This window comes from Xiphophorus couchianus, chromosome 24 (genome assembly GCF_001444195.1).
Source record: "Xiphophorus couchianus chromosome 24, X_couchianus-1.0, whole genome shotgun sequence".
In the NCBI taxonomy this organism is placed as follows: Eukaryota; Metazoa; Chordata; class Actinopteri; order Cyprinodontiformes; family Poeciliidae; genus Xiphophorus; species Xiphophorus couchianus.
Window position 1 is genome coordinate 12,328,064 of NC_040251.1, and position 23,930 is coordinate 12,351,993.

General features: G+C 40.5%; 1 protein-coding gene and 1 long non-coding RNA gene across 3 annotated transcripts in view; one reads left to right on the forward strand and one right to left on the reverse strand.

Annotated features, from left to right (window-relative positions):
• Positions 1-5,140: 5,140 nt before the first annotated feature.
• Positions 5,141-9,796, reverse strand: LOC114140884 (uncharacterized). The gene is made up of 2 exons (XR_003594717.1): positions 9,693-9,796; positions 5,141-7,237 (listed from the first exon to the last, which is right to left on the reverse strand). It is a non-coding gene; the product is annotated as an uncharacterized LOC114140884 (long non-coding RNA).
• A 661-nt stretch (positions 9,797-10,457) lies between these two features.
• nol4la (nucleolar protein 4-like a) overlaps positions 10,458-23,930 on the forward strand; it is a 40,019-nt gene continuing 26,546 nt past the window's right edge. For both annotated transcript variants that reach the window (XM_028011172.1, XM_028011173.1), the window contains exon 1: positions 10,458-10,910. In XM_028011172.1, the coding sequence (XP_027866973.1) occupies positions 10,569-10,910 (342 nt within the window). In that variant the 5' untranslated portion in view covers positions 10,458-10,568. The remainder of the gene's footprint in view (positions 10,911-23,930) is intronic.

Sequence of the window (23,930 nt, forward strand, 5' to 3'; positions counted from 1 at the left end):
CAAGTGTCATGTCATGTTTATGACAGGTGTCATGACATGTTTGACAGGTGTCATGTCATGTTTATGACGGTGTTATGACATGTTTATGTCGGTGTCATGTCATGTTTATGACAGGTGTCATGTCATGTTTATGACGATGTTATGACATGTTTATGTCGGTGTCATGACATGTTTATGTCGGTGTCATGTCATGTTTATGACAGGTGTCATGTCATGTTTATGACAGGTGTTATGACATGTTTATGTCGGTGTCATGTCATGTTTATGACAGGTGTCATGTCATGTTTATAACAGGTGTTATGACATGTTTATGTCGGTGTCATGTCATGTTTATGACAGGTGTCATGTCATGTTTATAACAGGTGTTATGACATGTTTATGTCGGTGTCATGTCATGTTTATGACAGGTGTCATGACATGTTTGACAGGTATTATGTCATGTTTATGACAGGTGTCATGACATGTTTATGACAGGTATTATGTCATGTTTATGACAGGTATTATGTCATGTTTATGACAGGTGTCATGACTTGTTTATGACAGGTATTATGTCATGTTTATGACAGGTGTCATGTCATGTTTATGACGGTGTTATGACATGTTTATGATGGTGTCATGACATGTTTATGACAGGTGTCATGACATGTTTGACAGGTATTATGTCATGTTTATGACAGGTGTCATGACATGTTTATGACAGGTATTATGTCATGTTTATGACAGGTATTATGTCATGTTTATGACAGGTGTCATGACTTGTTTATGACAGGTATTATGTCATGTTTATGACAGGTGTCATGTCATGTTTATGACGGTGTTATGACATGGGTATGATGGTGTCATGACATGTTTATGACAGGTGTTAGGTCATGTTTATGACAGGTGTCATGTCATGTTTATGACGGCGTTATGACATGTTTATGACGGTGTCATGACATGTTTATGACAGGTGTTAGGTCATGTTTATGACAGGTGTCATGTCATGTTTATGACAGGTGTCATGACAGTCTTATTCACAACCCGTCAAATAAAGTGTTACATTATGTAGATAAGGAGTGGGAACATTGATGAGTTTATGCTTCCACCCACTCTATTAAATATGTGCAACAAAAGTTTTGAAATTATGCTCCTTGCTGTATATGCTTGTATACATATTCAAAAAATAAACAACCTTCTTTTTTTTTAACAAAACTCTTTTGATTATCTTCTTATTACTTAGATTTTTTTCTCTCTTTTATTTATTTATTTATTTTTTTTGCGTAAATGTATTTTCAACCACTTCAATTATAAAGAAAATGTTTCCATGAAAATGTCAAGGTTCATTTCACTTGAAGACCTTTTATATTTCAGACTCACTTGTTGAAAGGAAGTTGTCATCACTTTGATTTTGCCACATAAAATTATACATTTTTCTTTTTTTTTCCTTCTACAAAAATCTCTGATTAGTAGTCTTTGACCCAATGGGTGGTTTGTCATTTTGGTTTTAGGAAAATGGTCATTTATTCAGGTTAATTCTGCAGTTAAATAGAAAATGTATTTGTTAAAGGTTTTTATTTTAAGTCGTGTCATAGATGAAGTGAAAATCTATTGTGAAACAAAGAAAATGAACACAAGGAAGACAAATTTCTAAGATTATTATTCCTGCTTTGTCTTGACTATCATAAAAACCTTTTTTAAGTGTTTGAATAAGAAAGATCTTGACCGTCTCCATTCAGTTTAGAAAGCTGCTGCGAGGCCAAACACACTAAAGAGACACATTTCTCCAGCTTTACTCCCTTTATATGTTTTAAATTCGACTCTTCTATTCGAGCCGTGCGGGGTCAAGGTTCTGCCTCCGTCTCTGACCCTCTGGAGATCTTCCAGTCAAAAGGTGTTAATGGTTCCACCAACACATTTTAAGGCAAGAGGGAATAAATCCTCCATGATCTTGGAAAGATTTACTCCCATCTTTGCGCTGCTATGTTTCTTTTAGAAAGGAGTCAAATAATTATTTATTCAGACTGGATTAAACGCTGTTATTAATATTTGACTTAATGTTTTTAACCTTTGGGATTTTTTCTGTAAATCACTTTGTATTCTTTAGCCTGTGAAAGATGCTATATGAATAGAGTTTATTTACTTACTCACTAGAAGAGGAGGAAGTCAAGAGAAAAGAGAGACCTCACAGACCAGCACCCTGTCAGGAGATTTAAAGGAGCAGTGTTATGTAAAATCAACTGTTTTCAGCTTTACATCATGTCATAATGCTATTTTGATTCTCTCCTGACCTTCAAACACAACTCAAAACTCATCTGTTCAAGTTAGCTGTCTCACTTTAATTTGTTTTAGTCATTTATAGCCATTTTGTGTCTTTATAGCCATTTTCTTTACCGTTTTAATTTGTGTTTTCAATATTGTAAAGTGTCTTTGGGTGTTTTGAAAGACGTCAAATAAAATGCATTATTATTACTATTATTATTATTTGCTCAAAAACATACCTGTAGTGTTTCTATGATTCTTTCATGCATGTTTGAGAAGTCCTTTAATCTCCATGGCAACTAGCCAGCTGTGGGTGGACCTAGCTCCGCCTTCGAGGCGCAGCTCCTCCTCAGAGCTGCAGTTCCCCACTCTGCTCCTTCAGACTAGCCAGTAGCAATTAGCAAACAGCTGGTGGAACAGCACATCAGTTGAGCTCATTGTAGCATATTTCTCAGTAAAAACGCTGTTAGTGGAGGAGCGACGTTGTGATGACTTCCTGAAGGAAGAGTGTTAGAACTAGTAAGAGTTTAAAGAGACAGAGGCCCAATTTCAAGGCGATAAACCACAAAGTAAAATTTCTTTTAAGTAATATTTTATATATAAAGCCTTTCATAACAACTGAAGTTGTTATAAAAAGTAGCATAGCTACTCAATAATGCTGTAAAATGTCGGTATGTGTCTGGAAAGCACATAATATCGCCCCTTTAAGATTAGTCTCTCCATAATTCACCACAGTTCTCTTTTAGAGAAATGTGGCTCCATGCATTCTATTATGCACTATTATTGTAATAGAGTCAAAGGGGACTTGGTATCCATCTTACACTGTGGACAGGTCATTAGTAGTTAATCAGAAGGCCAATAAAGACAGAACAAAAACATTTAAACTTGTACTCACCAGCCCTGTTTAGTCCGCTTTCATCCAACTCAAGTTCGTTTGCCGGTTTGTCTGGGGACAAATGTGGATTTTACTCTGATACGACCAAAAAAGTGACGTCTGCTGCGGTTTGAATGCATATTTGGATGCAAGCGGATCGGGGACCGCTCCAAAAGCAGGAAGCGGATTATAGTGCAGGGCATTCTGGGTAAATACAACCAAAACAAGCGCTAGAGGTAGAAATAGCTTGTTGTCTTTTACCGACAAAAAAGGAGAAATCGTGCCGCTAAAATCTGACGCTACTCTATTTTTGTTTACATTTTATGAAGAAGGAAGTTGCGCTGGTCTTCCTCAGAGGTTTTTGTGTCGTTACCTTCGATCGTTCTTGGTGCAGCGCCCCCACAGGCGAGAAGGGGAACCGGTTTTTTAAGGGATTGGTTGGTTTTACACTGAAAATGTAACAAATGTTGCAATTTGTTCCCCAAATGACTCGACTATACCGGACTATCAGGTGTAAAAACACCCTTAGTCGATGAAGGAAACTGAAAAACTCAATTATGAACAGGAAGAACTTGCAGTTAAAGGCCCAAGGATCCCCTTTACCTCCAAATCACCGCTGGTTCAGCTCCTCTACCATCCTCCATTCATATTATTCTTCAGGCAAAACTAGATCAGGTTTTATCAGGACCGGAGACAAAGCCCAAACCTTTACCTATTTCCAAGCTACATGAAACCAACATGATTCATAATCAACACATTTTCAGTTTGTGGCCTTCATCAGAGTTATCAATTCAGGAATTATTGTTTTGGGGGTTTGATTTCCTCCCAGAATTCAAAACATTAGTGTTGCGTTTGGTGGAGATAAGACACTAACATCCCCGTAAATGTGTGTCCTTGTTTGTTCTATTTTAACTATCTCTGTGTGAAAGATTGACGTTGGAAACAGGCTAATTTTACAGAGACGACTCAGAGTGATCCACTCAATCCAGATGAGTGTAAACACACACATTTCTGCTTGCTTGTTTGGAGCACAGGATTAGATTCTTTCATGTGGGGTCTCTCAGTGTGAGACAGTCTCGACTGTGGCCCTCCGGGACAGAAGTAGTTCACCTCATGGGGATCGGAGAGCGCTCAGCGGGAGATTGTGAGCATAATTAAGGCATCTTTGGCTCATTAGGAGCGAGGAGGCATGACCCCTTCTCTCCACAGGACTAACAGCTGAGGAGCACGGATGGTGGCAACGATCTCTGCTTTAAAGCTGAAGTTTGTAACTTTTTTTAAGTGTTTTTTTTACATATTTGTTAAATCTATCACCATGCCATAACAGTTTGTTATAAGACAGATAATATGTGAGAAACTCAAGCTTCTCCACCTCCTCCCTGAGCTGCTATTGCCGTCTAAAGTAATGCACCAGACCAAAAACAACCAATCAGAGCCAGGAGGAGGGGCTTAGCGCTGTCAATCATCTTTGTGAACCCAGTGGTCAATGTGCTAATGGCGGAGAAACAACTTACCATTACAGAAAAACCATTTATCTGCCGTCATCAATGACCATGCTAACTAGCATTAGCATTCCGGATGCTGACATTGCATAGAGTTTTTTTTGTGAATTTTTGTCAATAAAATTCACATTTTATTGACATAAAATCTTTATTCACATATAAAGATGTAAGCAAGGAAAACATGTTGCTGTTTAACTTGTATTATAGTTATTTTTTTTTATCAATTTAATTCACTTCAAGATGAGTACTTTTAGCTTTAGCCTCTTTTGCTTGTAAAATATTGTGGCATTTTTATGACCAAACTAAAGGGTTAGGAATCTCTTCATTGCAGTTTGATAAACTAGGGGCCCCCGAACAGCATCGCAAAGCTAGAGACGGCCCTGCATCCTACCTTCATAACTCTATTAATCATCAGTGATGTTTGTTAGCTCAGTAATTTCAGTGTCGCAACCCAATAACCACATTTGTAGTTCATAACATTCACATGAAACAGCTGTGCAATAAAATTTGACACAAATAATCAAACTGCTTTCTGAAGCAGTTTATTTCATTTAGTTTGGATAACATCAACCCAACGGTACCATGTTAACCCAAACCGGGTCAATAAACCTTAGTGTGTTACCACAATGTGTTACTTATACTTAGCTTCATGTTTTCAGGTTACAAAAAAAAACAAAACAGGAACTTCAGCAGAGTCTCTCAGATTCTAAATCTGTGATCACTTTTCACATTAGAAATAAACATGTACATCTGCAAACTAACAGATACAGATAGCACAAATAAACTGGAGACATAAAACCTCTCTTTAAAAAGTTACTGATTAATTTAAATTCATTAAAGCAACACAGAAATCTGAATGTCTGCTAAAGTGCTTGTACTTTCTGAGACAGAACAACCAACTTGGAGATTTATCACAATTTCAGCTTTTTATCGACAGAAAATGATCAGACTTAAGAGAGATTGTTTTCTACAGACCTGATAACTTCACTGCCTTTACTTACTACCTTGTAATATTTAAAACCTCACACAAATGGCCTCTCTGATGTAAAAAACAAAGTTGTGTTCTTAAGTTTTACAGTTGCGGGCCTCTGTGTTACGAAATTCGCAGATGTCTTGACCTCAAAATTCCTCAAAAAGTTGCAACCAGGAAGTTCTTGCAACACCTTTTGGGGAAGTAGTCATTTGAGCAGGAGAATCTGTGTCCTGCACTGCAAAAACATCAAATCTTACCAAACATTTTGGTCTAGTTTCTAGTGTTAAAATCTTAGTACACTTGAAATAAGACAACCAACCAACTTACAGGTAACTTATCAGCAAGGTACAGGAACTTGCTTTAAGTCAATAATTCTTTGAAAATGCTATAAGTACTAGTTATAAGTGAAATAATCTGCTTTTGGAAAAATACATTTTTTAATATTATAACCCAGATATTTAGGATTCGTCTGTTAAAACTTTGCTTCACATGCATAAACTTATAATATAGGAAATGTGTTGTTCCACTGGCAGATTATTGCACTTATAACCACTTTTATATCAATATTAAGAAGTTATTGAACTAAGGGGGCCTTATTATGCCTTTCCAGGCACATAGTGCTATTTTATAGCATAATCAAGTAGCTATTTTACTTTCAGTTATTATAAAAATGTTAAAATGTGACTTAGAAATTTCACTTCATAATTTAACGCCTTGAAATTGGGCCTCTGTCTCTTTAAACCTTCCTGCTCTTTCTGAAACTCCATCACAACGTCGCGTGTTTTTACTAGCATTACGCTAAGACGTAGCTCATATAATGAGCTCAGCAGATGTGCAGTTTCAACATGTATTTGCTAATTGCTGCTGGCTAGTCTGAAGGATTTCCGTGTGGAGAAAGCTTAGAAACTTAGAAACTGCAGCTCTGAGGAGGAGTTGCGTCTCGAAGGCGGAGCTAGGTCCACCCAGTTGTTTTGCCCAGTTGAATGGTTGCCATGGAGATTAAAGGATTTCTCAAACATGCATGAAAAAAACAAAACAACACTTCCAGATATGTTTGTGATGAGGGAATGACATTATAACATGATGTAAAGCTGAAAAAAGTAGATTTTTCAAAATGCTGCTGCTTTAAATCAAACTGCTCCATCTCACTGAAAAGTTTAGCTTTGTTTTATTTCAAGCATAACAAGATATTTGCACTAGAAACTAGGCTAAGAATACTCTGTAAGATTTTATGTTTTTACACAGCTCTTGCATGTGAAACAAGAAATCTTGAATATTTGGATCTTAAAGCTACTCTTTGAGATTAAAGCAGGTGCAGCAATGCAGCTTGGGGAGCCTGTAGTTCAGCTTGTATGCAGGCCAGTCCTGAGTGAAGAGACAACATGGAACCAAATGATGAAATCAAATGAAATAGCATGGAAAGGCCTTCGTTCTTCACTCCGCTCCCTTCCGCGTATAATCCGTCTGTTGGACAGACACAAAAACAGGTTGGAGCTCCGTGCTTCTTGCAGCTGACGGCGTGGAGAGCGACTGATCACCCAGTCGAGGTGGGGCTTCTTGGCCCAGCGCGCGGCCGTCTGAGTCAGGATGGAGCGATGAGGATGGGGCATCCCACTCACCCTCTGCACGGCCGGAGACACTGCTGCTCTGCTGTCATGGAAACAGCAGCAGTCACCACCACCAGCATGGGCCCATGATGCTCACAGACACACAGACACACACACACACACACACACACACGGAGCAAAATGAGATATTCTAAGTGTGCTGCTTCTTCCTCAAACATCTGCACACATTGAAGCAAAAGCAAAACGCCTCAGCGGCTGCTGAAGCCTTTAACATGCGAGACAAACAGAAAACACACGACGCCGCTCTGGTTCGTCTTTCTGACTGGGACACAAGCTCCACAGGTGATAATTCACGACTCATACGTGCTGGTTTTTATTCATAAATCAGGGTGTAAACTCCTCATGAGGATCAACAATACTGATTTATAACAACTGTCCCACACAGAGTCTTGCAGAAACATTTTAAATCTTACACATTTTATCGTTTATCAGGTAATTTACAGGGATTTTATATGACAGACCAACACAAATGTGTAGAATTAAAGAACGGATAGAAAATTAAAATGGTTTTAAAAATCGTAGAGTGAGACATGGTGGTGGCAGACTGATGCTAAGGGATGTTTTCCTTCTGTTTTAGGAGCAGGGAATCTTAATCAGAGTTGATTGAAAGATAGTTGGGCAATAAAACCAGTTAGTAAAGATTTCAGACTCCAAACGTTCAGTCAGTCTTATAGTGGAATGATTTAGATAAATATATATATATATATATATATATATATGTTTATGTGTTTCAACGGCCCAGTCAAAGTCCAGAATTAATTTCAATCGAGAATCTTGCATAGTTTAAAAAGCGATGTGCACAAACAGGGGTGGATTTACAAGGAAAAACTGGGCTGGAGCCAGTTTTGGTGCCTTATCAACTACATAAAAATATTCTGTTAATCAAATTACATTACGTTTGCAGTCATAAATATCAGCAGGTATGAACTGATGCATGGTAGGTTTAATATGGCTGTCAGTCAGTCAACAGCTTCCATAGAAATCTACTATAACTTCATAACTGTAAAATACTTGAATATTGTTTGTATTCAGAAAAATCCCAAAATATAAAAGGGACAGTATGAAGTGTTTTCCAGGCTCAAAGTGCCATTTTAAAGCAAATAAAATAACTACGTTACCATCAGGTTTTATAAAAATGCTGTATATTTCAACCATAACATAAAAGAAATCTGATTTTGCTATTTGAAGGCTTTTAATTGTCTCTTTAAAATCCTCCTACTCTTTCTGACACTCCACTTCAGCAATCATTTCAACATTTCTCCACTAAGCTGTTCTGAGGAGCGTTGGACTGAGAAATAGTTCATATGATGAGCTCAGCAGAGGCGCAAATCCACCAGGTGTTTGCTAATTGCTGCGGCCGCTAGTCTGGAGGAGCTGTGTGGAAAAGGCTGTCAGAGGAGATTAAAGGATTTCTGAAACATGCATGAAAGAATCAAGGCAACACTTCAGGTATGTTTATGATTACAACATAATGTCAAGCTTAAAAAAGTTGATTTGATCATAATACTACCCCTTTTAGACAACTCATCTGATATTGGCCTATGACTTTCACGTGAAGTACAAGGTTTGAAAAACATGCAAAAAAAAATAAAAATAAGTCTTTGGGTCCCCAAAATTGGGAGTCCTGGGATGGTGACCCATTAAAGTCTGTCCCAGTTCATAAACGATCTCGTCCCCCTCAGAGTTTATCACTGTAGGCCTTTAATGCTCAGGTCCGATTTTTTTGTGAAATCCTATTTTGTTTTGCATGGCTCTGGATTTCCAAATATATGAGACTTGTATGTGATCTCCTAACGCGAACTGTAAACAACCTAAAAGTGTCCCGCATGTGCAGGAGAGGACGCAAGACCATCACAAGCAGCAAGCGGGTTCAGTGTTTGAGGAAGTAAACCTGAATGCTAACAGTGGAGCTCATCTTGCGATTTTAAAGTTGTTGCCATTATTGTCCACAATTGGTTGTTGTTTTTATTCCTGCTTTGTGTGTCTGGATGCAGAAAAGTGACGTTTGTCGAGTATCAATGACGTTCAGGTCAGATGAATTTGACCTCACAGGTTACGTTTGAAAAGATCAATTAAGTGTCAGATTTAGAACCACATATCCAGGTGGGCTGGGTGGCATGTGTAAAAATCTCACCTGTGTTTTTCAGATTGTCATGAAAAGACCATAAGGACAAAAAACTGGATTTGGGTCAGTTCAGGCTGCAGAGTGAACATAGACTGCACCCAGGTCAGCACGAAATGTCCCGGTGCTCCCGATGGACGGTCCGTTGCTTATCTCCATGCAATCTAACTGAGCTCGATTTGTTCTGAGAGGAAGAACTGGCAAAAATAATCCATCTCTGCGTGTGCAGGGCCGACATATAACTCAGCAGAAGGCGGCTAAATTAAAACTATGCATCATTTTCAGAGTTGGTCGATCACATAAAAAAGTACTTTAAGTTTGAGGTTGTAATATGACAAAATGTGTATAAAGTTACCGTGGTGTGAATGTTACCATGACTTCTGCCACACTTTCATAAATGAGTGTTTTTCACCGGATGATTTCTTCCACCTGCCCATTTCTCGAAATCGGACATTTTCCTCCGCGCCTCCATAACGCTGCCTTTTCCTGCAAATTAGCCAATAGTAGAGGTCTGCGTGTGCTTTCCTGCGTGTTAGCGGGGATCCGCCAGCAGCGCAGCGCAGCGCAGATCCCATTCAAACAGGTGTGAGGAGCAGAGACGGTCCCAGGTGGCGCATGTTGGTCGGATACGTGGCTGCAGCCTGGAGCCCGCAGGAGCAACGGCGTGAGCATCTTCGGCGCTTTTCTGAGGGCTGAGCAAGCCGCATCCGAAAATAGTGTTGGCTGTTAGAAAGTAGGTCGATAGGAACTGAAAGCGACGGTTGTTTCCACGCTTTTGTCTCTGTTCTTTGTTGTTTAGCGAGAGGACTGTGGTCTCTCTCTTTTTTTCTTCTTCTTCTTCTTCACAGCCCACCCTTGTGTGTGTGGAGCCTTTTTACGCACAGGTGGGAGAAACCCGCTCTGCGTGTAGGACAGCCCCCCCTCCTCTTCTCTCTCTGCTCCTCAGCGGATGATATGAGGAAGTGACATTTTTTTTTAACCGCTGCGGTTCGGGACAGCTCGGCTGCTCTGCAAACAGGTGTTCCGCTTCTCCGGGTCACTTTTCACCACGAAGCGTCCCAGAACCTGAAGGGAGGCTTCTGGGTTCGGGACAGCCGCGGGTTTTGGGGGGGTGGGGGGAATAAAAAAAAGCCAGAAGAAGTCAGCTCTTTATTAGCCTGGGCTGCCTGATCGGGCTCAGACGGAGAGAGAGAGAGAGAGAGGAGAGAGAGAGAGAGGAGAGAGCGGAGCGATGGCAACGAAAAAGGCGTGCGTGGATGCGCCCAAGAGGAGCCGGAGTCCGGTCGTGCTGGAGGCTGAGATGTTCCGAGAATTTCAGGACTGGTGTCTCCGAACTTACGGGGACTCCGGCAAGACAAAGACCGTCACCCGGCGAAAATACAACAAAATCATGCAAACACTGTTGCAGAACGACGAGCCGGACGGGGTGTACGTGGACAACAGCCACATCAACGCCAAATTCAAATTTTGGGTGAAGTCCAAAGGCTTCCAGGTCGGAACCAACGTTCTGGGGGAGCACAACAAGAAGGGAGCGCCGGGGAAGCCCGTCCTTTACGTCCCGGTCAAGTCAACGGTAAACTGTATTTTTTTTTGTGTGTGCATGTTTGCGTTGCATGTGTGTGCGTGTGCTGGTGTGTGTGTGTGTGTGTGTGTGTGTGTGTGTGTGTGTGTGTGTGTGTGTGTCACGAACTGTCCCGCTGTAAGTAGTTGCCATGATGCGGGCTGTGCCCACGCACCCGATAAAGGGGAATAAAAACGACAACTTGTGACGCTTTTGTGGTCCTGATGAATCGCCACTTTGTCCATATCCCAACCAGAACAGCCCCGCACACTCTCCACTCTCATCCCTTGCTGCCATAGCAACGCCGGTGCCTCCTGGCGATGGCAATTGCAAAAAAGAGAGAAAAAAAGAAAAAGGTAGGCCATCATGAGCGCCAGCGAGGTTGAAGTCCTGTCAGCAGCAGGCTTCAGAGAGGGAGAAAATTGATTATTTAATTATACATGTTTATTTCTGCTGGTGTCTCGTGCAGCCCGGTGTGGTGCGCGCGCACGTGGATGCAGCGGCATGTCGGTGGGTCTGCCAGGGTGCACTCCAAGTGTCTACACGGGCTGCAACGCCACTTTATGGACTGTGAACATTTCGCTTTAAACGTCTGGCTTTCATCCGGTGACGTGCAGTCCCGTCCAAACCCGGAGCTCGTGCTTTTTATGTTTTATTTATCTGCTAAATAAAAAGCGACGATGTGATCCACAAACTGTCACGCATGAGACGTTTTTTTTAAAAATTTTTTATAGAGGATGTGATGCTGTGTACAGCGTTGCGTTGTCACCCCGCACCTCATTGTCCTGGGCAGGATGCGGCTCGGCTCGGCAACTCGTTGCTCTGGCAACACCTGTGTGCAACCCAGGACAGCCTGCCGCTGCCGCTGCCGCTGCCGCATTTTATTATCTGGGCCACATTCCGACATCATGAAACGCGTCCCGTCATGTTTTTTTTTATTAAAGGTTTCTTGCGCGTAAATTGGTGACCACGTGAATGGAGAGCGGGGATTGGGGGGAGGAGGGGGGGGGGGGGGGGGAACAAAAGGCTCCGCTCGGGACTGAGAGCGACCCACGCCCACAGTTGGTGCTCAGACTTGGTGATAGGTGGTGATGCTCCTGTCGGGTCACATCCGTCCCGCTGTGCGGCTGCGCGGAGCGTGAAGGGTTAAATCACAAGGAAGATAAACATGTTCTTGACGGACTGTCATCCGGTGGTTTGGGGTGAGAGGGGGGCCGCCGCTGTGCCATCCGACAGACAACCACCATTTTAAATATGGGCGCCTTCGGGGATCCAGCCATCGTTTTGTGTTAACAAACCGGACCGGATACTGGCCCGGATTAGAGACAGAGCCGTTTGATTCGAGCTCGGCGGCGCTGATCCCCTCCACAGGTGTTTTACCTGTGTGAATGGACGATTGAGATTTGGGCCAACCGCCTTCGCTAAACTCCTCTAATCTCTGCAGGATATTGTGTTTCCCGGTGGGCAGGTGTGCAGGTGCAGATGGCGCCTCAAACGTGTCGTTGATTAGCTTTTTGTTGTTGTGTTTTTATCTTTCCTGATCTAAAATCCTGCCTGACATACATACATAAACCAGAGACCAATCACATTGAGGTTATGTATAAAAAAATCAATGTGTATTTTGACATTTTTCACATTTTATCACGTTGAAAACCACAAACTTGGACGGATTTTCCCCCGATTTTTAGTAGTTAACCGACACAAGCAGTTGTAAAGTAAAACAGAAAAGATTCGGGATTTTATTTTAAAGTGTTACATTATTTATAGATATAGCAAAAAAAGACTTGGACAAATAGATCAGTTCAAACTCATTTTTATTTTGTACCCAATTCAAGATTATGAACGTTCTTAAAGAGTCGAATTAATTGATAAAACCTTTTAACAAACTGTAAAAAAAATATTATCACATAGCTGCGTTTTGATAAGTGCTTCTTAAAATTAAATAAGATTAAAAATCTTTTCACACTGATCAGGATTTTAAGATTGTTTTTGTGATTTTTTTATTTTAAAATGACAGATTTTGAGGTGCTATAATTTAGAATTACATTAAAGGAGTTTAGCAACATTGTGACTTTGTGTAACTGGCCATATCGATTAGTGATCGATAACTTGAAAACAATGTAGTCTGAGGCAAAAGTAAGAAATACTGCCACCTACAGGTGGGAGTTGCAGTCACTTAAACCCAATGTTTTTGACAATTTTTGCGGAAAATTTGCGTTTAAGTCACAGGTATAATAGCGCGAAAAATGCGGGAATCTGTTGATGTTGCTTGAATTTCCATGATCACAAAAAACTACATTTATATCAAATTGATTGATTGTAATTTGACGTCTGGAGATCTGACACCCGGGCCTTGAGTTGTGATCTAGGGATTTAATATATATTTTTAACTAATAGCTCAAGCTCAGTCAGATTCGTGTTTTAGTTTTGAGACTTTGACTGGACCATTTAACTCATAATATCTATTGATCAACGTCATTTCATAACTTCTGAACAGATTTTCTTCCAGTATTGATTTGTAATTAGCTCAGTCCATCTTCCCATCAATCATAATCAGCTTCCCTGTCCCTGCTGAAGAAAAACCTCCCCACAGCATGATGCTGCCACCACCATGTGCCTTATGGACGAGATGCTTTACTAGATCATAGGCCAATAAAAGTTCAGTTGTGGTCTCGTTTAGGGAACTTGTACCGTTTATCATTGCACCAAAAACTAAATTTAGTGTCTGGATGGTTACTTTTCCTATTTTATCCACTGCTGGTCACAGTAGAGGAGAAATAGATGCCAGTATCTTTAAAAATATGATTAAATGCAGTTATTATGTGCTGTTTGTTCTCTGCACCATCATTATCACAATTATATTTTGAAAATATAGTGATAAATATTGTACAATATTTACCGTCTCTTTGCTGACTTTAGGCAATCTTGCCGGATTACCAGAAAGCCCAGATTAGTATTATAATATAGATTAGTATATTATTATTATTATTATTATAGGACTAATATTTGTCCTTCTGACAGATTCTCCCACTCTGAAGTTACACTTGCAGCTCACAAAATATGATGCTGCCACCACCGTGGAGATCATTTTTGCTCTCATCAGAAGAGCTGCTGGCAGGAGATGAAATGTTTACACGATAGAAAATCTTGTAATCTGTCATCCTTAGAACAAAACTGGCCCGATTAGAGGCAGAAGAAAGCCAGAAGTCTGCTTGGCTGATCGGCTCATCTCTAATGAGAATAGATCATAAAATCACAATAAAGGCGTTAAAACTGAGCTCATAGTCAATAAAAAGAAATACATAAGGTAAGAAGAAGGAAAAAATCTATGTTTAATTTAAATACTTCGTATACAAGCTAATTAATTAAAGCGATAAACTAAACAAAATGGTATCTAAATGGTAAACGGAAACAAGTCTGAGTTCTTGCCAGAAATTAGGTAAATAATTACTCAAAATGAGGTTAAATTAAGAACAGATAAAGTTAATTACTAAAAGTCTGCTCAAAGCCAAACTTTTAATAAAGTCTGACTGATATTTAAGACATATGTTTTAAATATCAGTGTTAGTTTTCCTTTAAAATCTGCAGCAGATATCTTTTATGAAAAGGAAACTACACATCTGTATTTTGACGAATACATATATATACTGTATATATATAACATATTTATTCATGTTCTGATAGTATAATATAAGACAGATAATTTGTGAAAAGATTGATTTCCTCCACTCCCTGACCTACGATTGAAATTAATGCTTCAAACAAAATCAACCTATCAGAGCCAGGAGGCGGGTCTTAGCACTGTCAATCACTCATGTACTCAGTGTGCTCATGGTGGAAAAACAACTTACAGTGACAGAAAATCCATTCACTGATGGTTATGCTAACTAGTGTTAGCAAGGGGTGATTGACAGCTCTAAGTCCCGCCTCCTGGCTCTGATTGGTTGTTTCTAATTAGCACTGTGAGAAAGCAGAGGGGCTTGATTTTTTTCAGAGATTATCTGTCTCATACCATACTCATACCATAGTGACAGTTTAAGCAAATATATATAAAATATATATACATTACAAAAGTTACGGCAGCTTTAAAGCCTGGTTGACCACAGCAGAGGAGCGTATCGTTGCTGGGTCAGACTGTAGCGGGCTGAGAAAAGCTCAGTCCTCTCAAAATAAAACGTATTCTGCTGTTTACTGAGGGCAGAGCACATGTTTTGCAGCTAATATCATAAGGCATCGGGGGGGGGGGGGGGGGGGGGGGGAAGCCTCCCCCTGACTCAGCTCCACTTGGGAAATTTAAACAACAAACAAAATATCAGCCAACACAAGCTGCTCCTAATGATGACTCAGAGGCCACAAATCAACCAATTTACTTGCATGTTCGTGCATCAGGAAAACACGACTCCGGCTTCAGCTTCTGTTTGTGGCTTTTATAAATAGGCTGTCCTGGGCCAGTGGAAAAGTGACATACACGTGCAGACAGACCCACACGCACACACACAGAGAGACGCAGCGGTCGGTGGCTGCTCGCAGCGCTGCAGGGCCGGGGGCGTCTCTCTGCTCTCTGGAAGCCCCGCTGCAGCTGCTTCCAGGGTGTGCCAAGTTTCTGCATGGGGGCAGGACATGACAGGAGGCCGGGTGGGGGTAGGGACGGATCCTGGCTGATGTGAAGACAGAGAGGGTCTCTTCTGCGCGTCGCTGAGACACACAAGGACGACTTCAGTGGGCGGCGGGACAGAAAGGGCAGGACGGCCGCAGCGCATCGCAAATATATTATTTTTTCTTTCTCTCTGGGCTTTTCTTTTTTTTTCTCTGAGAATCCACGCAGGCCTCGGTGTGGAGATGCAACCTCGTTTAGCTCTCATTATGTCCTGATTAGGGGATGCTACAGAGGAGGAGGGGACCAGACACACACACACACACACACACACACGCACACACACACCCACATTCAGACGCAAGCCTTTCACCGAGTGCAGCCAGTTTCAAAGGAAACACTTAAACGCCATGTGCATTTTCCTGTTGCTTTCTGTTGCCATGTCAACTGAAATCTGTAAAATGTTTTTCATTTCTTCACATAAAGAAACGCGTCCCGTATTGTTATCAGGCCTGACGCTGGACTGACCGACAGCCGCTCAGCTGATGGACAGAAACATGTTTGTTTACCTTCAATGATGCGTTTGTTTAACAAACAACCCCAAGCTGATAGCGGCAGATAGATATGTTGATCAGTTTTATTGTTTCATTGTTTCTGTCTCTCTTGTTTTTGATAAATTGAGCTGCTTTATCTTTAATCTGCATCATTGGCATTTTGCCCATCAATATTTTGGTTTTCAGCTCACTTAATTCACACTTATTCCTAAAAAGAACAAGAAAAAAGTCAGTTTCACTCCCCGTTTGGTCTTTAGACAAGTTTAATTCCAGGTTGGAGTGTGTCTGTGGTTCTAAAGCATTACAATTTTAATTTTATGAAAGTTTTACAAACAAAACTAATTTACCAAAATTCACAAACTGTTCTTAAAAGAAGTTGCATGTACGTAGTGTAAGAGACAGATTTTTAAATAAAGTTGACCTAAGTTCATCTAGATGCCTCAAAAGCAAATGGTCAAAAGACAATTTCAGCATCAAGTTTTTTAGACTTTAAGACTCAAATAAATTTAAATCATCTCCAAAGACAGTGTTGTACTCAAATGAGTTGGAATTTGATTAGAAAAAGCAGAACAAAATCTAAAAATGTGAGGAATTTTGTATTGAAATCTGAAGGAACTCTGCTTTCAGCTGCAGTATTTCATGCAGACATGCCCTGCAAAGGATAGTGACGGGAGCTGGAAGAGTCAGTCTGTTCAGCATCTGTCCCACAGCCGCTGCAGGAACAGGGCCTGAACTTTTTCAGACTCCTGACAGCCTCTGGATTAACTTTTTGAACGGCTGCTGTCAGACAAATACTACTAGTACGTTTTATGATTGCAATGACAGTAATTGTTGTTTTTAAACTTATTTTGTATTTTTCCATATTTCTTTTTCACAATGATCTTCACTTGAGCTGGTGTGGAACTCTGATGTAATGATAACGTGTAGTAAATATATTTTGGTTTTTTTGTATTTACACAAAAATGTAAACAAGATTTTCAACATTGTGAAATTAGCACAATAAAAACAAAAACAAACATTATTTGTTCTTTTCCATATTGACTGAATTTTAGTGAAGTCAGAGGTAAAGTGAACTGGTTAATGTGTATTGTTGGGGAATGTATGGTAAACAGTATTTATAGAGCTAAAATAGAGGGAGTGCTTCTTTTGATGTATTTAAGGTGCAGGGGGAAAAAGTGTATTTTTCAGTATTTTACCTTCTGATCATTAATTTTGATCTCTATATGGCTGTCCTTTAGTTTCTACATCATAACTAAGTGTTTATGTACTTTGAACAGAAAGAGCGCACAGCAACAGGTAGGGGAGGGCAGAAACTGTATCACTCTACAGTCTATACAGCCAGAGAAAACTCAGGTGACTCCAATTCTTTATCCTGTAAAAAGAACTTAAAGTTTATGTGGTTTTGAAACCACAGTATTATATAATTTATATCACTGATCTGATGTACGCTATTGCAATGAAATGGCAGACATCCATAAGCTAATCGCTAGCTTGGCTAGCTTGTAAAGTGGCTAATTTTCTGCAGTGGACTGCGTGTATTTACGGTTCAGCATTCGTAGGTTTTTCTTCGGAACGTAACTCCGAATTATTCACGGAAAGTTCTGCCTAATTGTGGATTTATTTGATAGGTCATATGTAAAAATAACCAATAGAGAATGCAGCTTAGGAAGCTAAAATATCTAGGCGGCGGCGCAATGCTACTTAACATGCTATTGGCGTCCGCAAAGTAGCCAATCCAGGAACGGCATTCATTGTCCATGGCGCTGATTGGCTGAAGAGCGTAGCCAATGAATCCCTTAGCTACGCTCTAGAACCAATCAGCGAATACTGAACCGTAAATAAACGGAGTCCACCATAGCGAATTAGCTTCTGTGGTCATGCTAAGATGGTTTCCGCTGTGTGTACTAATGCCTATTAAAGTATATTTGGTGTTTGAACTAATAAAACAATCAAATTAAAGCGTTTTTAAAAAGAGGTTAGGGACTGTGGAGGCAATTTTACTGCTGTGAAAGAACTTTGATCCCTAACCCAGGAATACCAGGGATAAACTGAATTTATTTGCTGTGAAATTTGAAGATTTCCATCTGCACTTAATTGAGCACCTTTTGGTTTAAAATGAGTTCAGCTGAGTCTTCTACTGATCTTTTTTTTTTTCCAGATTTTTTGGCTCTAGAGGCCTTTAATGAATAGTACATTGAATGGAAATAGGTTGGAGAAAAAAAGCAAATAGCCTGAGCTCAGAAGTAGAACTCAACTGAATCCCCCTTTTGCAAATCTTTTATTTAAAATAAATTGTCTTATGATTAAGAATTAACAATTGAAAAAAAATTCTATCAGCTCTGCCACAAAAGGAGATTTTCCAAGTGCTGGATTCAAAATGGCATCTTCTTACGAAAACAAAGGTTTGTCCTGGGACGTCCCCTCCTCGCTTAGAAATCACAATGGCGGTTCCCAATCTTTGTCCTGGAAATTAGGCACCTAAACGTTGGCGCCTCACGTCAGATGGGATGAGGAACATCGTCATTATTATCTGATTAATTAGTCCGAATTTCCCCTGAGAGCCCGTCTTTTATGGAAGGGCCGCAGAGTCAAAAGAATACTGGCCCTATTAGCCGGCAGCATTTGCATTAATGCTGTTTTTGCATAGTGGATCTCCGGCGCTTTTGTCCTGCATTTTTTTATACTTTGTTTCTTTTTGGTCTGGCGGAGCTGATTAGGAGCAACACATGGTAAAATGCTCCTGTGGCTCTCAAAAGGATTCACACCCAGTTAAAATTCAAAGCTTCTGAGACTAGGAAAAATTCATACTAATCATTTTCACTTTTTTCTCATTCAATTTGAAATATTCTGTACCATTCAACAGAAACACAAATTATGTTGGTGGAAAACATAGCATGAAAATAGCAGTAATACGAGGTTACATGTGTTTGGTTGCCAAATTCAGTATTTAGTCTGATAGCAAATGTCGTCCAAATATATTGAATTATTAGGATGTGAAATGGGACAAAAACAATGCAAGAGGCCACTACAGTGGTCAGGGACAAACATGTTTCACATGGGTATGGTGTTCTTTAATGATGTGCCAAACACGTCTTTGGACATTGTGGCATAAAAGTTTGATACTTTCAGATCATAATATATTTATCTGAAAGGTTTTCAAAGACTTTAGCCAAACCAGTTTTTTTTTTCTTAGCAACTTTATTTAAATTTTTGTAAATGTAGAACACGATCAGCGCTTGTTGAAAACTTTCACAGGTCTTTATTTTTAGTTATGTTGTTTCTGCCTGAAATCTTGGTTTTTCAGTTGACTCATGTGTCACATTAACGGTGGAAAAAGTTTGAAATGGATTTTTTAATGGTTTGAATTTCATAAGTTTTGGTTTTTACCACCGGTGTTGTCCAGACCTGCTCTGAGTTTGGATGAGGCGAAATGTGTCAGTTTGATAGCAGTAACTCAAACTGATCGTTTATTTCATTTACAAAGCAGTCAAGTAAATCAAAGTTTAAGAATTTACTTGGAAAAATTAATTTAGCGGAAGATAAGTGCTACATTTTGTTTTGTCAAAGTTAGCAAGGCGTTAAGCTAAAAATTAGCTCCGCTATTAGCGCTTTAGCGAATTCATCCACTAGTAAGATTTTATTGGGACAGTTGGACAATTTTTTTCAGATTAATGAGATTAATTAATCTGAGATATAAAATCGACAAGAAAATTTGTGACATCTGATTTATTTGTTTTTCAGTTGACTCATACACACCATACGTCACATTAATTGGAAAAAGTTTGGAAATTATGTTTTAATGGTCATTATTATCTGATTAATTAATTGAATTTCATAGGTTTTGGTATTTTAACACAGGTGTTGTCCAGACCTGCTGAGCTTTTCTGTGAACATGTTCAGTGGTGGATGAATTGGACTCTCACAGGAGGACTTAAAGATGAAGATGGGTCAGCTGGAGAGCAGGAACTCAACTCAGATTGAAAGTTTATTTCATTTAGTCGTGTTTACAAAACAACTAAGTAAATCAAAGTTTCAGAACTTATCTGGAAAAGTTAACTTTGTGGAAGATAAATGCTGTAAACACTTTCATAGTTTGCAAAAGCTCTAAATAGAAAATTAGCTCTGCTACTAGCGCATTAGCAGATTAGCGAAAGCGGTAAAATTCCTCTGGGACAGTTGATTTTTTTTTTTTTCAGGTTAGTGAGATTAACTTGGAGATATAAATTTGACAAGACCATTTATGACAACTGATTTATTTGCTTTTTAGTTGACCCATACATCTCTTTAAAAATGGAAAAAGTTTGAAAATGATCTTTTTAATGGTCTGAATTTAATAAGTTCTGGTATTTTACCACAGGTTTTGTCCAGAGAGTTTTTCTGATGTTGGAGCAGGAGCTCAGCTCAGATTGATCTGGAAAGTTTATTTCATTTGTTCGTGTTGAACGTAAACTCGGACTTACAGTAGGTGCGTGATGAAATCCATACTGAGTGTGTGTGTGAGTGTGTGTGTGTGCGCAGGGAAGGGGGGTCGCCGATCGCCTGCTCTGTGTTTCCTCCCTTCAGCGCTCTCTCTGTTGCCATGGAGAGACCGTTCTTTGCTTTCCCATAGGAGGAAAAATTAACACCATTTTTAACTGGCCCGGGGGCCTCCCCCCCCCCCGTGTGGGAGATAGTCTTGAGTTGTGCTGCCACGTGCACGCGCGCGCGCGCGCTCACACACTCCTTTTAAGACGACAATAATCTTCCCGCTGTCATTTTTAATACCTCTGCGAGGCCAACGTTTAACGAACTGGGACAGAGTAATGATGGCCTGAAAATGCCGAGGTGGACTCTGGGATGTGATGATGTATGAGGAGAGTCATTTACGTGGCGTTTTCTTTTTTTAAAGTAGGGGACTGGAACATAAACAGTGGCTGTCTGCAGGGGCCAGTGGGATACTGGGGATGTCACACACTCCATCAAACATCCCTCATCGTGGGAGCTGCAGACAGAGACGCACACACACACGCACTCTTACGTGGGACAGTGAGGTCGAGCTCGGTGCACCTAATGTGGATTTAATGACGGGGCTTTATGAACTGAAGCCGAGTGCAGAGCATGATGGTGAAGAAAAGGAGAGGGAGTGGTTTCATATGTACATGAATCTGTGCACACTCTGTCATCCCTGATTTCAGTCATGAAAACCTTCATGGCGCACTGTACACAACAAACACACTCTGGCTATTCTTAAAGTGGTCACTATGGCTCACTACCCAGGGCGGACTGGTCTAGGGGTGGTCCAATTCTGCTCTAGACCAGTGGTGTTAAAAGCTGTGATTGTCTATAATATTGGCTTTTTTCTTAATTAAAAATGCAAAACTAGGTTTTATGTGAACTGTTTTATTTTTATTTGCTCAACACTTTATTTTAATGGGGACATATAATGCAAAATTCACGTTTTGCACATTTTTAAACTTCCATTTGGGCCTCAACTGCTTCTAAAAAAACAGAACAAACACTTAAAAAAACCTGTTTGTTTATTTGGCAAAATGTTAATATTTTTTTGTTGTCTGAAAAACAAGCCATTTCGAAAATCTCCTAATTTATTAAGTCACACTGCGCAGGCACCGTTCCATTACCTAGCAACACCAGCAAAGCCCAGCCTGTTACCTAGCAACCCAAGCTGAGTTCCAACACATTTGGTCAGCTGAATGTGCTGTATAAAGGCTGCCAAAAAAGACAAGTGTTTTGTTGTTGACTTACCATTCAGAAACCACTTGTTGCATTCTAGTTGGTTGTGCAGGAGGCCCTACTAATGCTTTTCAAAGAAATACATTTGTGTACTTGTACATGTGCTTGCAGCTGTTTTTACAAGCGAGTGTATTTAAAGTGAGAAGAGGCCCTAAAACATCTCAAAGTGGGCAAGATTAAAAAGATTAAATCTAAGAATGGTTTTGCACAAAAAATTTTATGAACATGTTTTGAAAAGCCCATTAACCAAGGAAGCATAATAGGTCACCTTGAAAGGGGAGAAACATGTAAAATTGACTTTTTTTGAGCTTTACATCATGTTATAATTTTATTCCCTGATTGTAAACATATTCATATTCCTTTATTTAATCAGGTAAACCCCGATGAGATCTAGTTGGAGGGTTACCGTACTTTGCTCTTTTCATGCATGTTTAAGAAATCCTTTAATCTCCGCAACCATTCAGTTGTGCAAAACGCCTGGTCGGACTTAGCTCCGCCTTCAAGGTGCAGCTCCTCCTTAGACCTGCAGTTTCTAAGTGTCTAAGCTCACGGCCTCACAGAGCAGCCTAAGTCGGCTCCTTCAGACTAGCTAGTAGCAATTAGCAAGCACCTGGTGGAGCTGCGCATCAGCTGATCTCATTTTACTACGTCTCAGTGAAGTAGCTTGTATGATGAGCAAGCTGTTATACACGCTTGCTTGTATAAAGCAAACGTTATTAAAGGGTCAATAGAGGAGCAATGTGGTGACTTTCTGAAGGCGGAGTATCAGAAAGAGCAGGAGTTTTTAGAGAGACACAGACCCAATTTCCAGCCGTTAAATTACAAAGTCACATGTATTTTAAGTCATATTTGATATATACAGCGTTTTTATAGCAACTGAAGGTAACATATTTACTTCATTGTGCTATAAAATGGTGCTGTGTCTGAAAAATACAGCTGCTTTAAAAAACCAGGATGTTTTAAGCTTCATGCAGGGAGGGAAGCTGTTGGTGGGGCAGAAACGTTCATAAGAACCAGGAGAAACGAGGTCTGTCCCATTTATGTGTTCATTAGCTGGTTGACAGATTTACTGCTGGAAAACGGGACTTTAAGAGGTGACCTGTTGTCACATCTGCAGTGAGATAATCTGAGTCATGAGGTTTGTTGACACAGCCATCTTTACTCCCCTCCTCTCTGAGTACACACACACCTGAACACACACACAGCTCCCATACTGTTAAGCTACTTATTGTGCAGCCTTCTCACGAGAATAAAGTCTCCATCTATCTGCTGCTCGACTTTAAAAAAAAGTTCGGTTCAAAGCTTCATTTCCTGCCTTTCTGATCTTTGGCTCGTCACACTCGCAATTTCTTGTGGGTCTCGTCGCGCCGCGGCGGCGTGCCTTTGTGACCCAGCTGCTTCCCCTCCTCTTCCTGACCTGCCTGTGTGCAGGACTGCTCCTCTCTCCTCGCAGCTTCAATGTGTGTGTGTGTGTGTGTGTGTGTGTGTGTGTGTGTGTGTGTGTGTGTGTGTGAGAGAGAGAGAGAGAGAGAGTGCCAGCGGGGGTGGGGGCAGCAGACTCAACCCCTCCAGTCTCCTAGCAACAGAGCGGTTTGTTGCGGGACAGGGGGGAGGCGCAGGCGATGGGGGCTGGTTGTACAGCGGCTCGGGAGAGCAAAGTCCTGCGGGATTAGAAAGCTGGAGAGGAGGAAGGAGGGACAGAGTTTTGCTGTGCTGTTGGTGATTAGTGATGCTACCATGTGTCGTTTGCTCCGTAAAGCGGCGTGCTGCTGAGGAGGCTAAATGTCTGTAACGCTGCTCAGTGGCGCAAAAGATGGGTTTGCACTAAATGCGACGCAAAGGGGCGCAACGCTAGAGGGGGCGCCAAAAACAATGGTGGAAATGTTATTTCTATTCAGCATTTTCTGCATGTGAAGAATATGCAGAAAATTCATGCATTTCTGCATTTTCTTAATGCGTTCAGAATTAGGTATTTTTCAGACACATAGTAACATATAGCCGATTTATCGACGCCAATTTCCTTAATGTGGGATATTGGTGATCGGCTCAAACTTAAATTTGAATCCGATCTAATCTACCTCAGCAAAGATCTAAAAATCAGCCACTGTCCTCTTCTGCTCTCCTGTGAGAGACGTTTGACTGGCAGACCGGCCC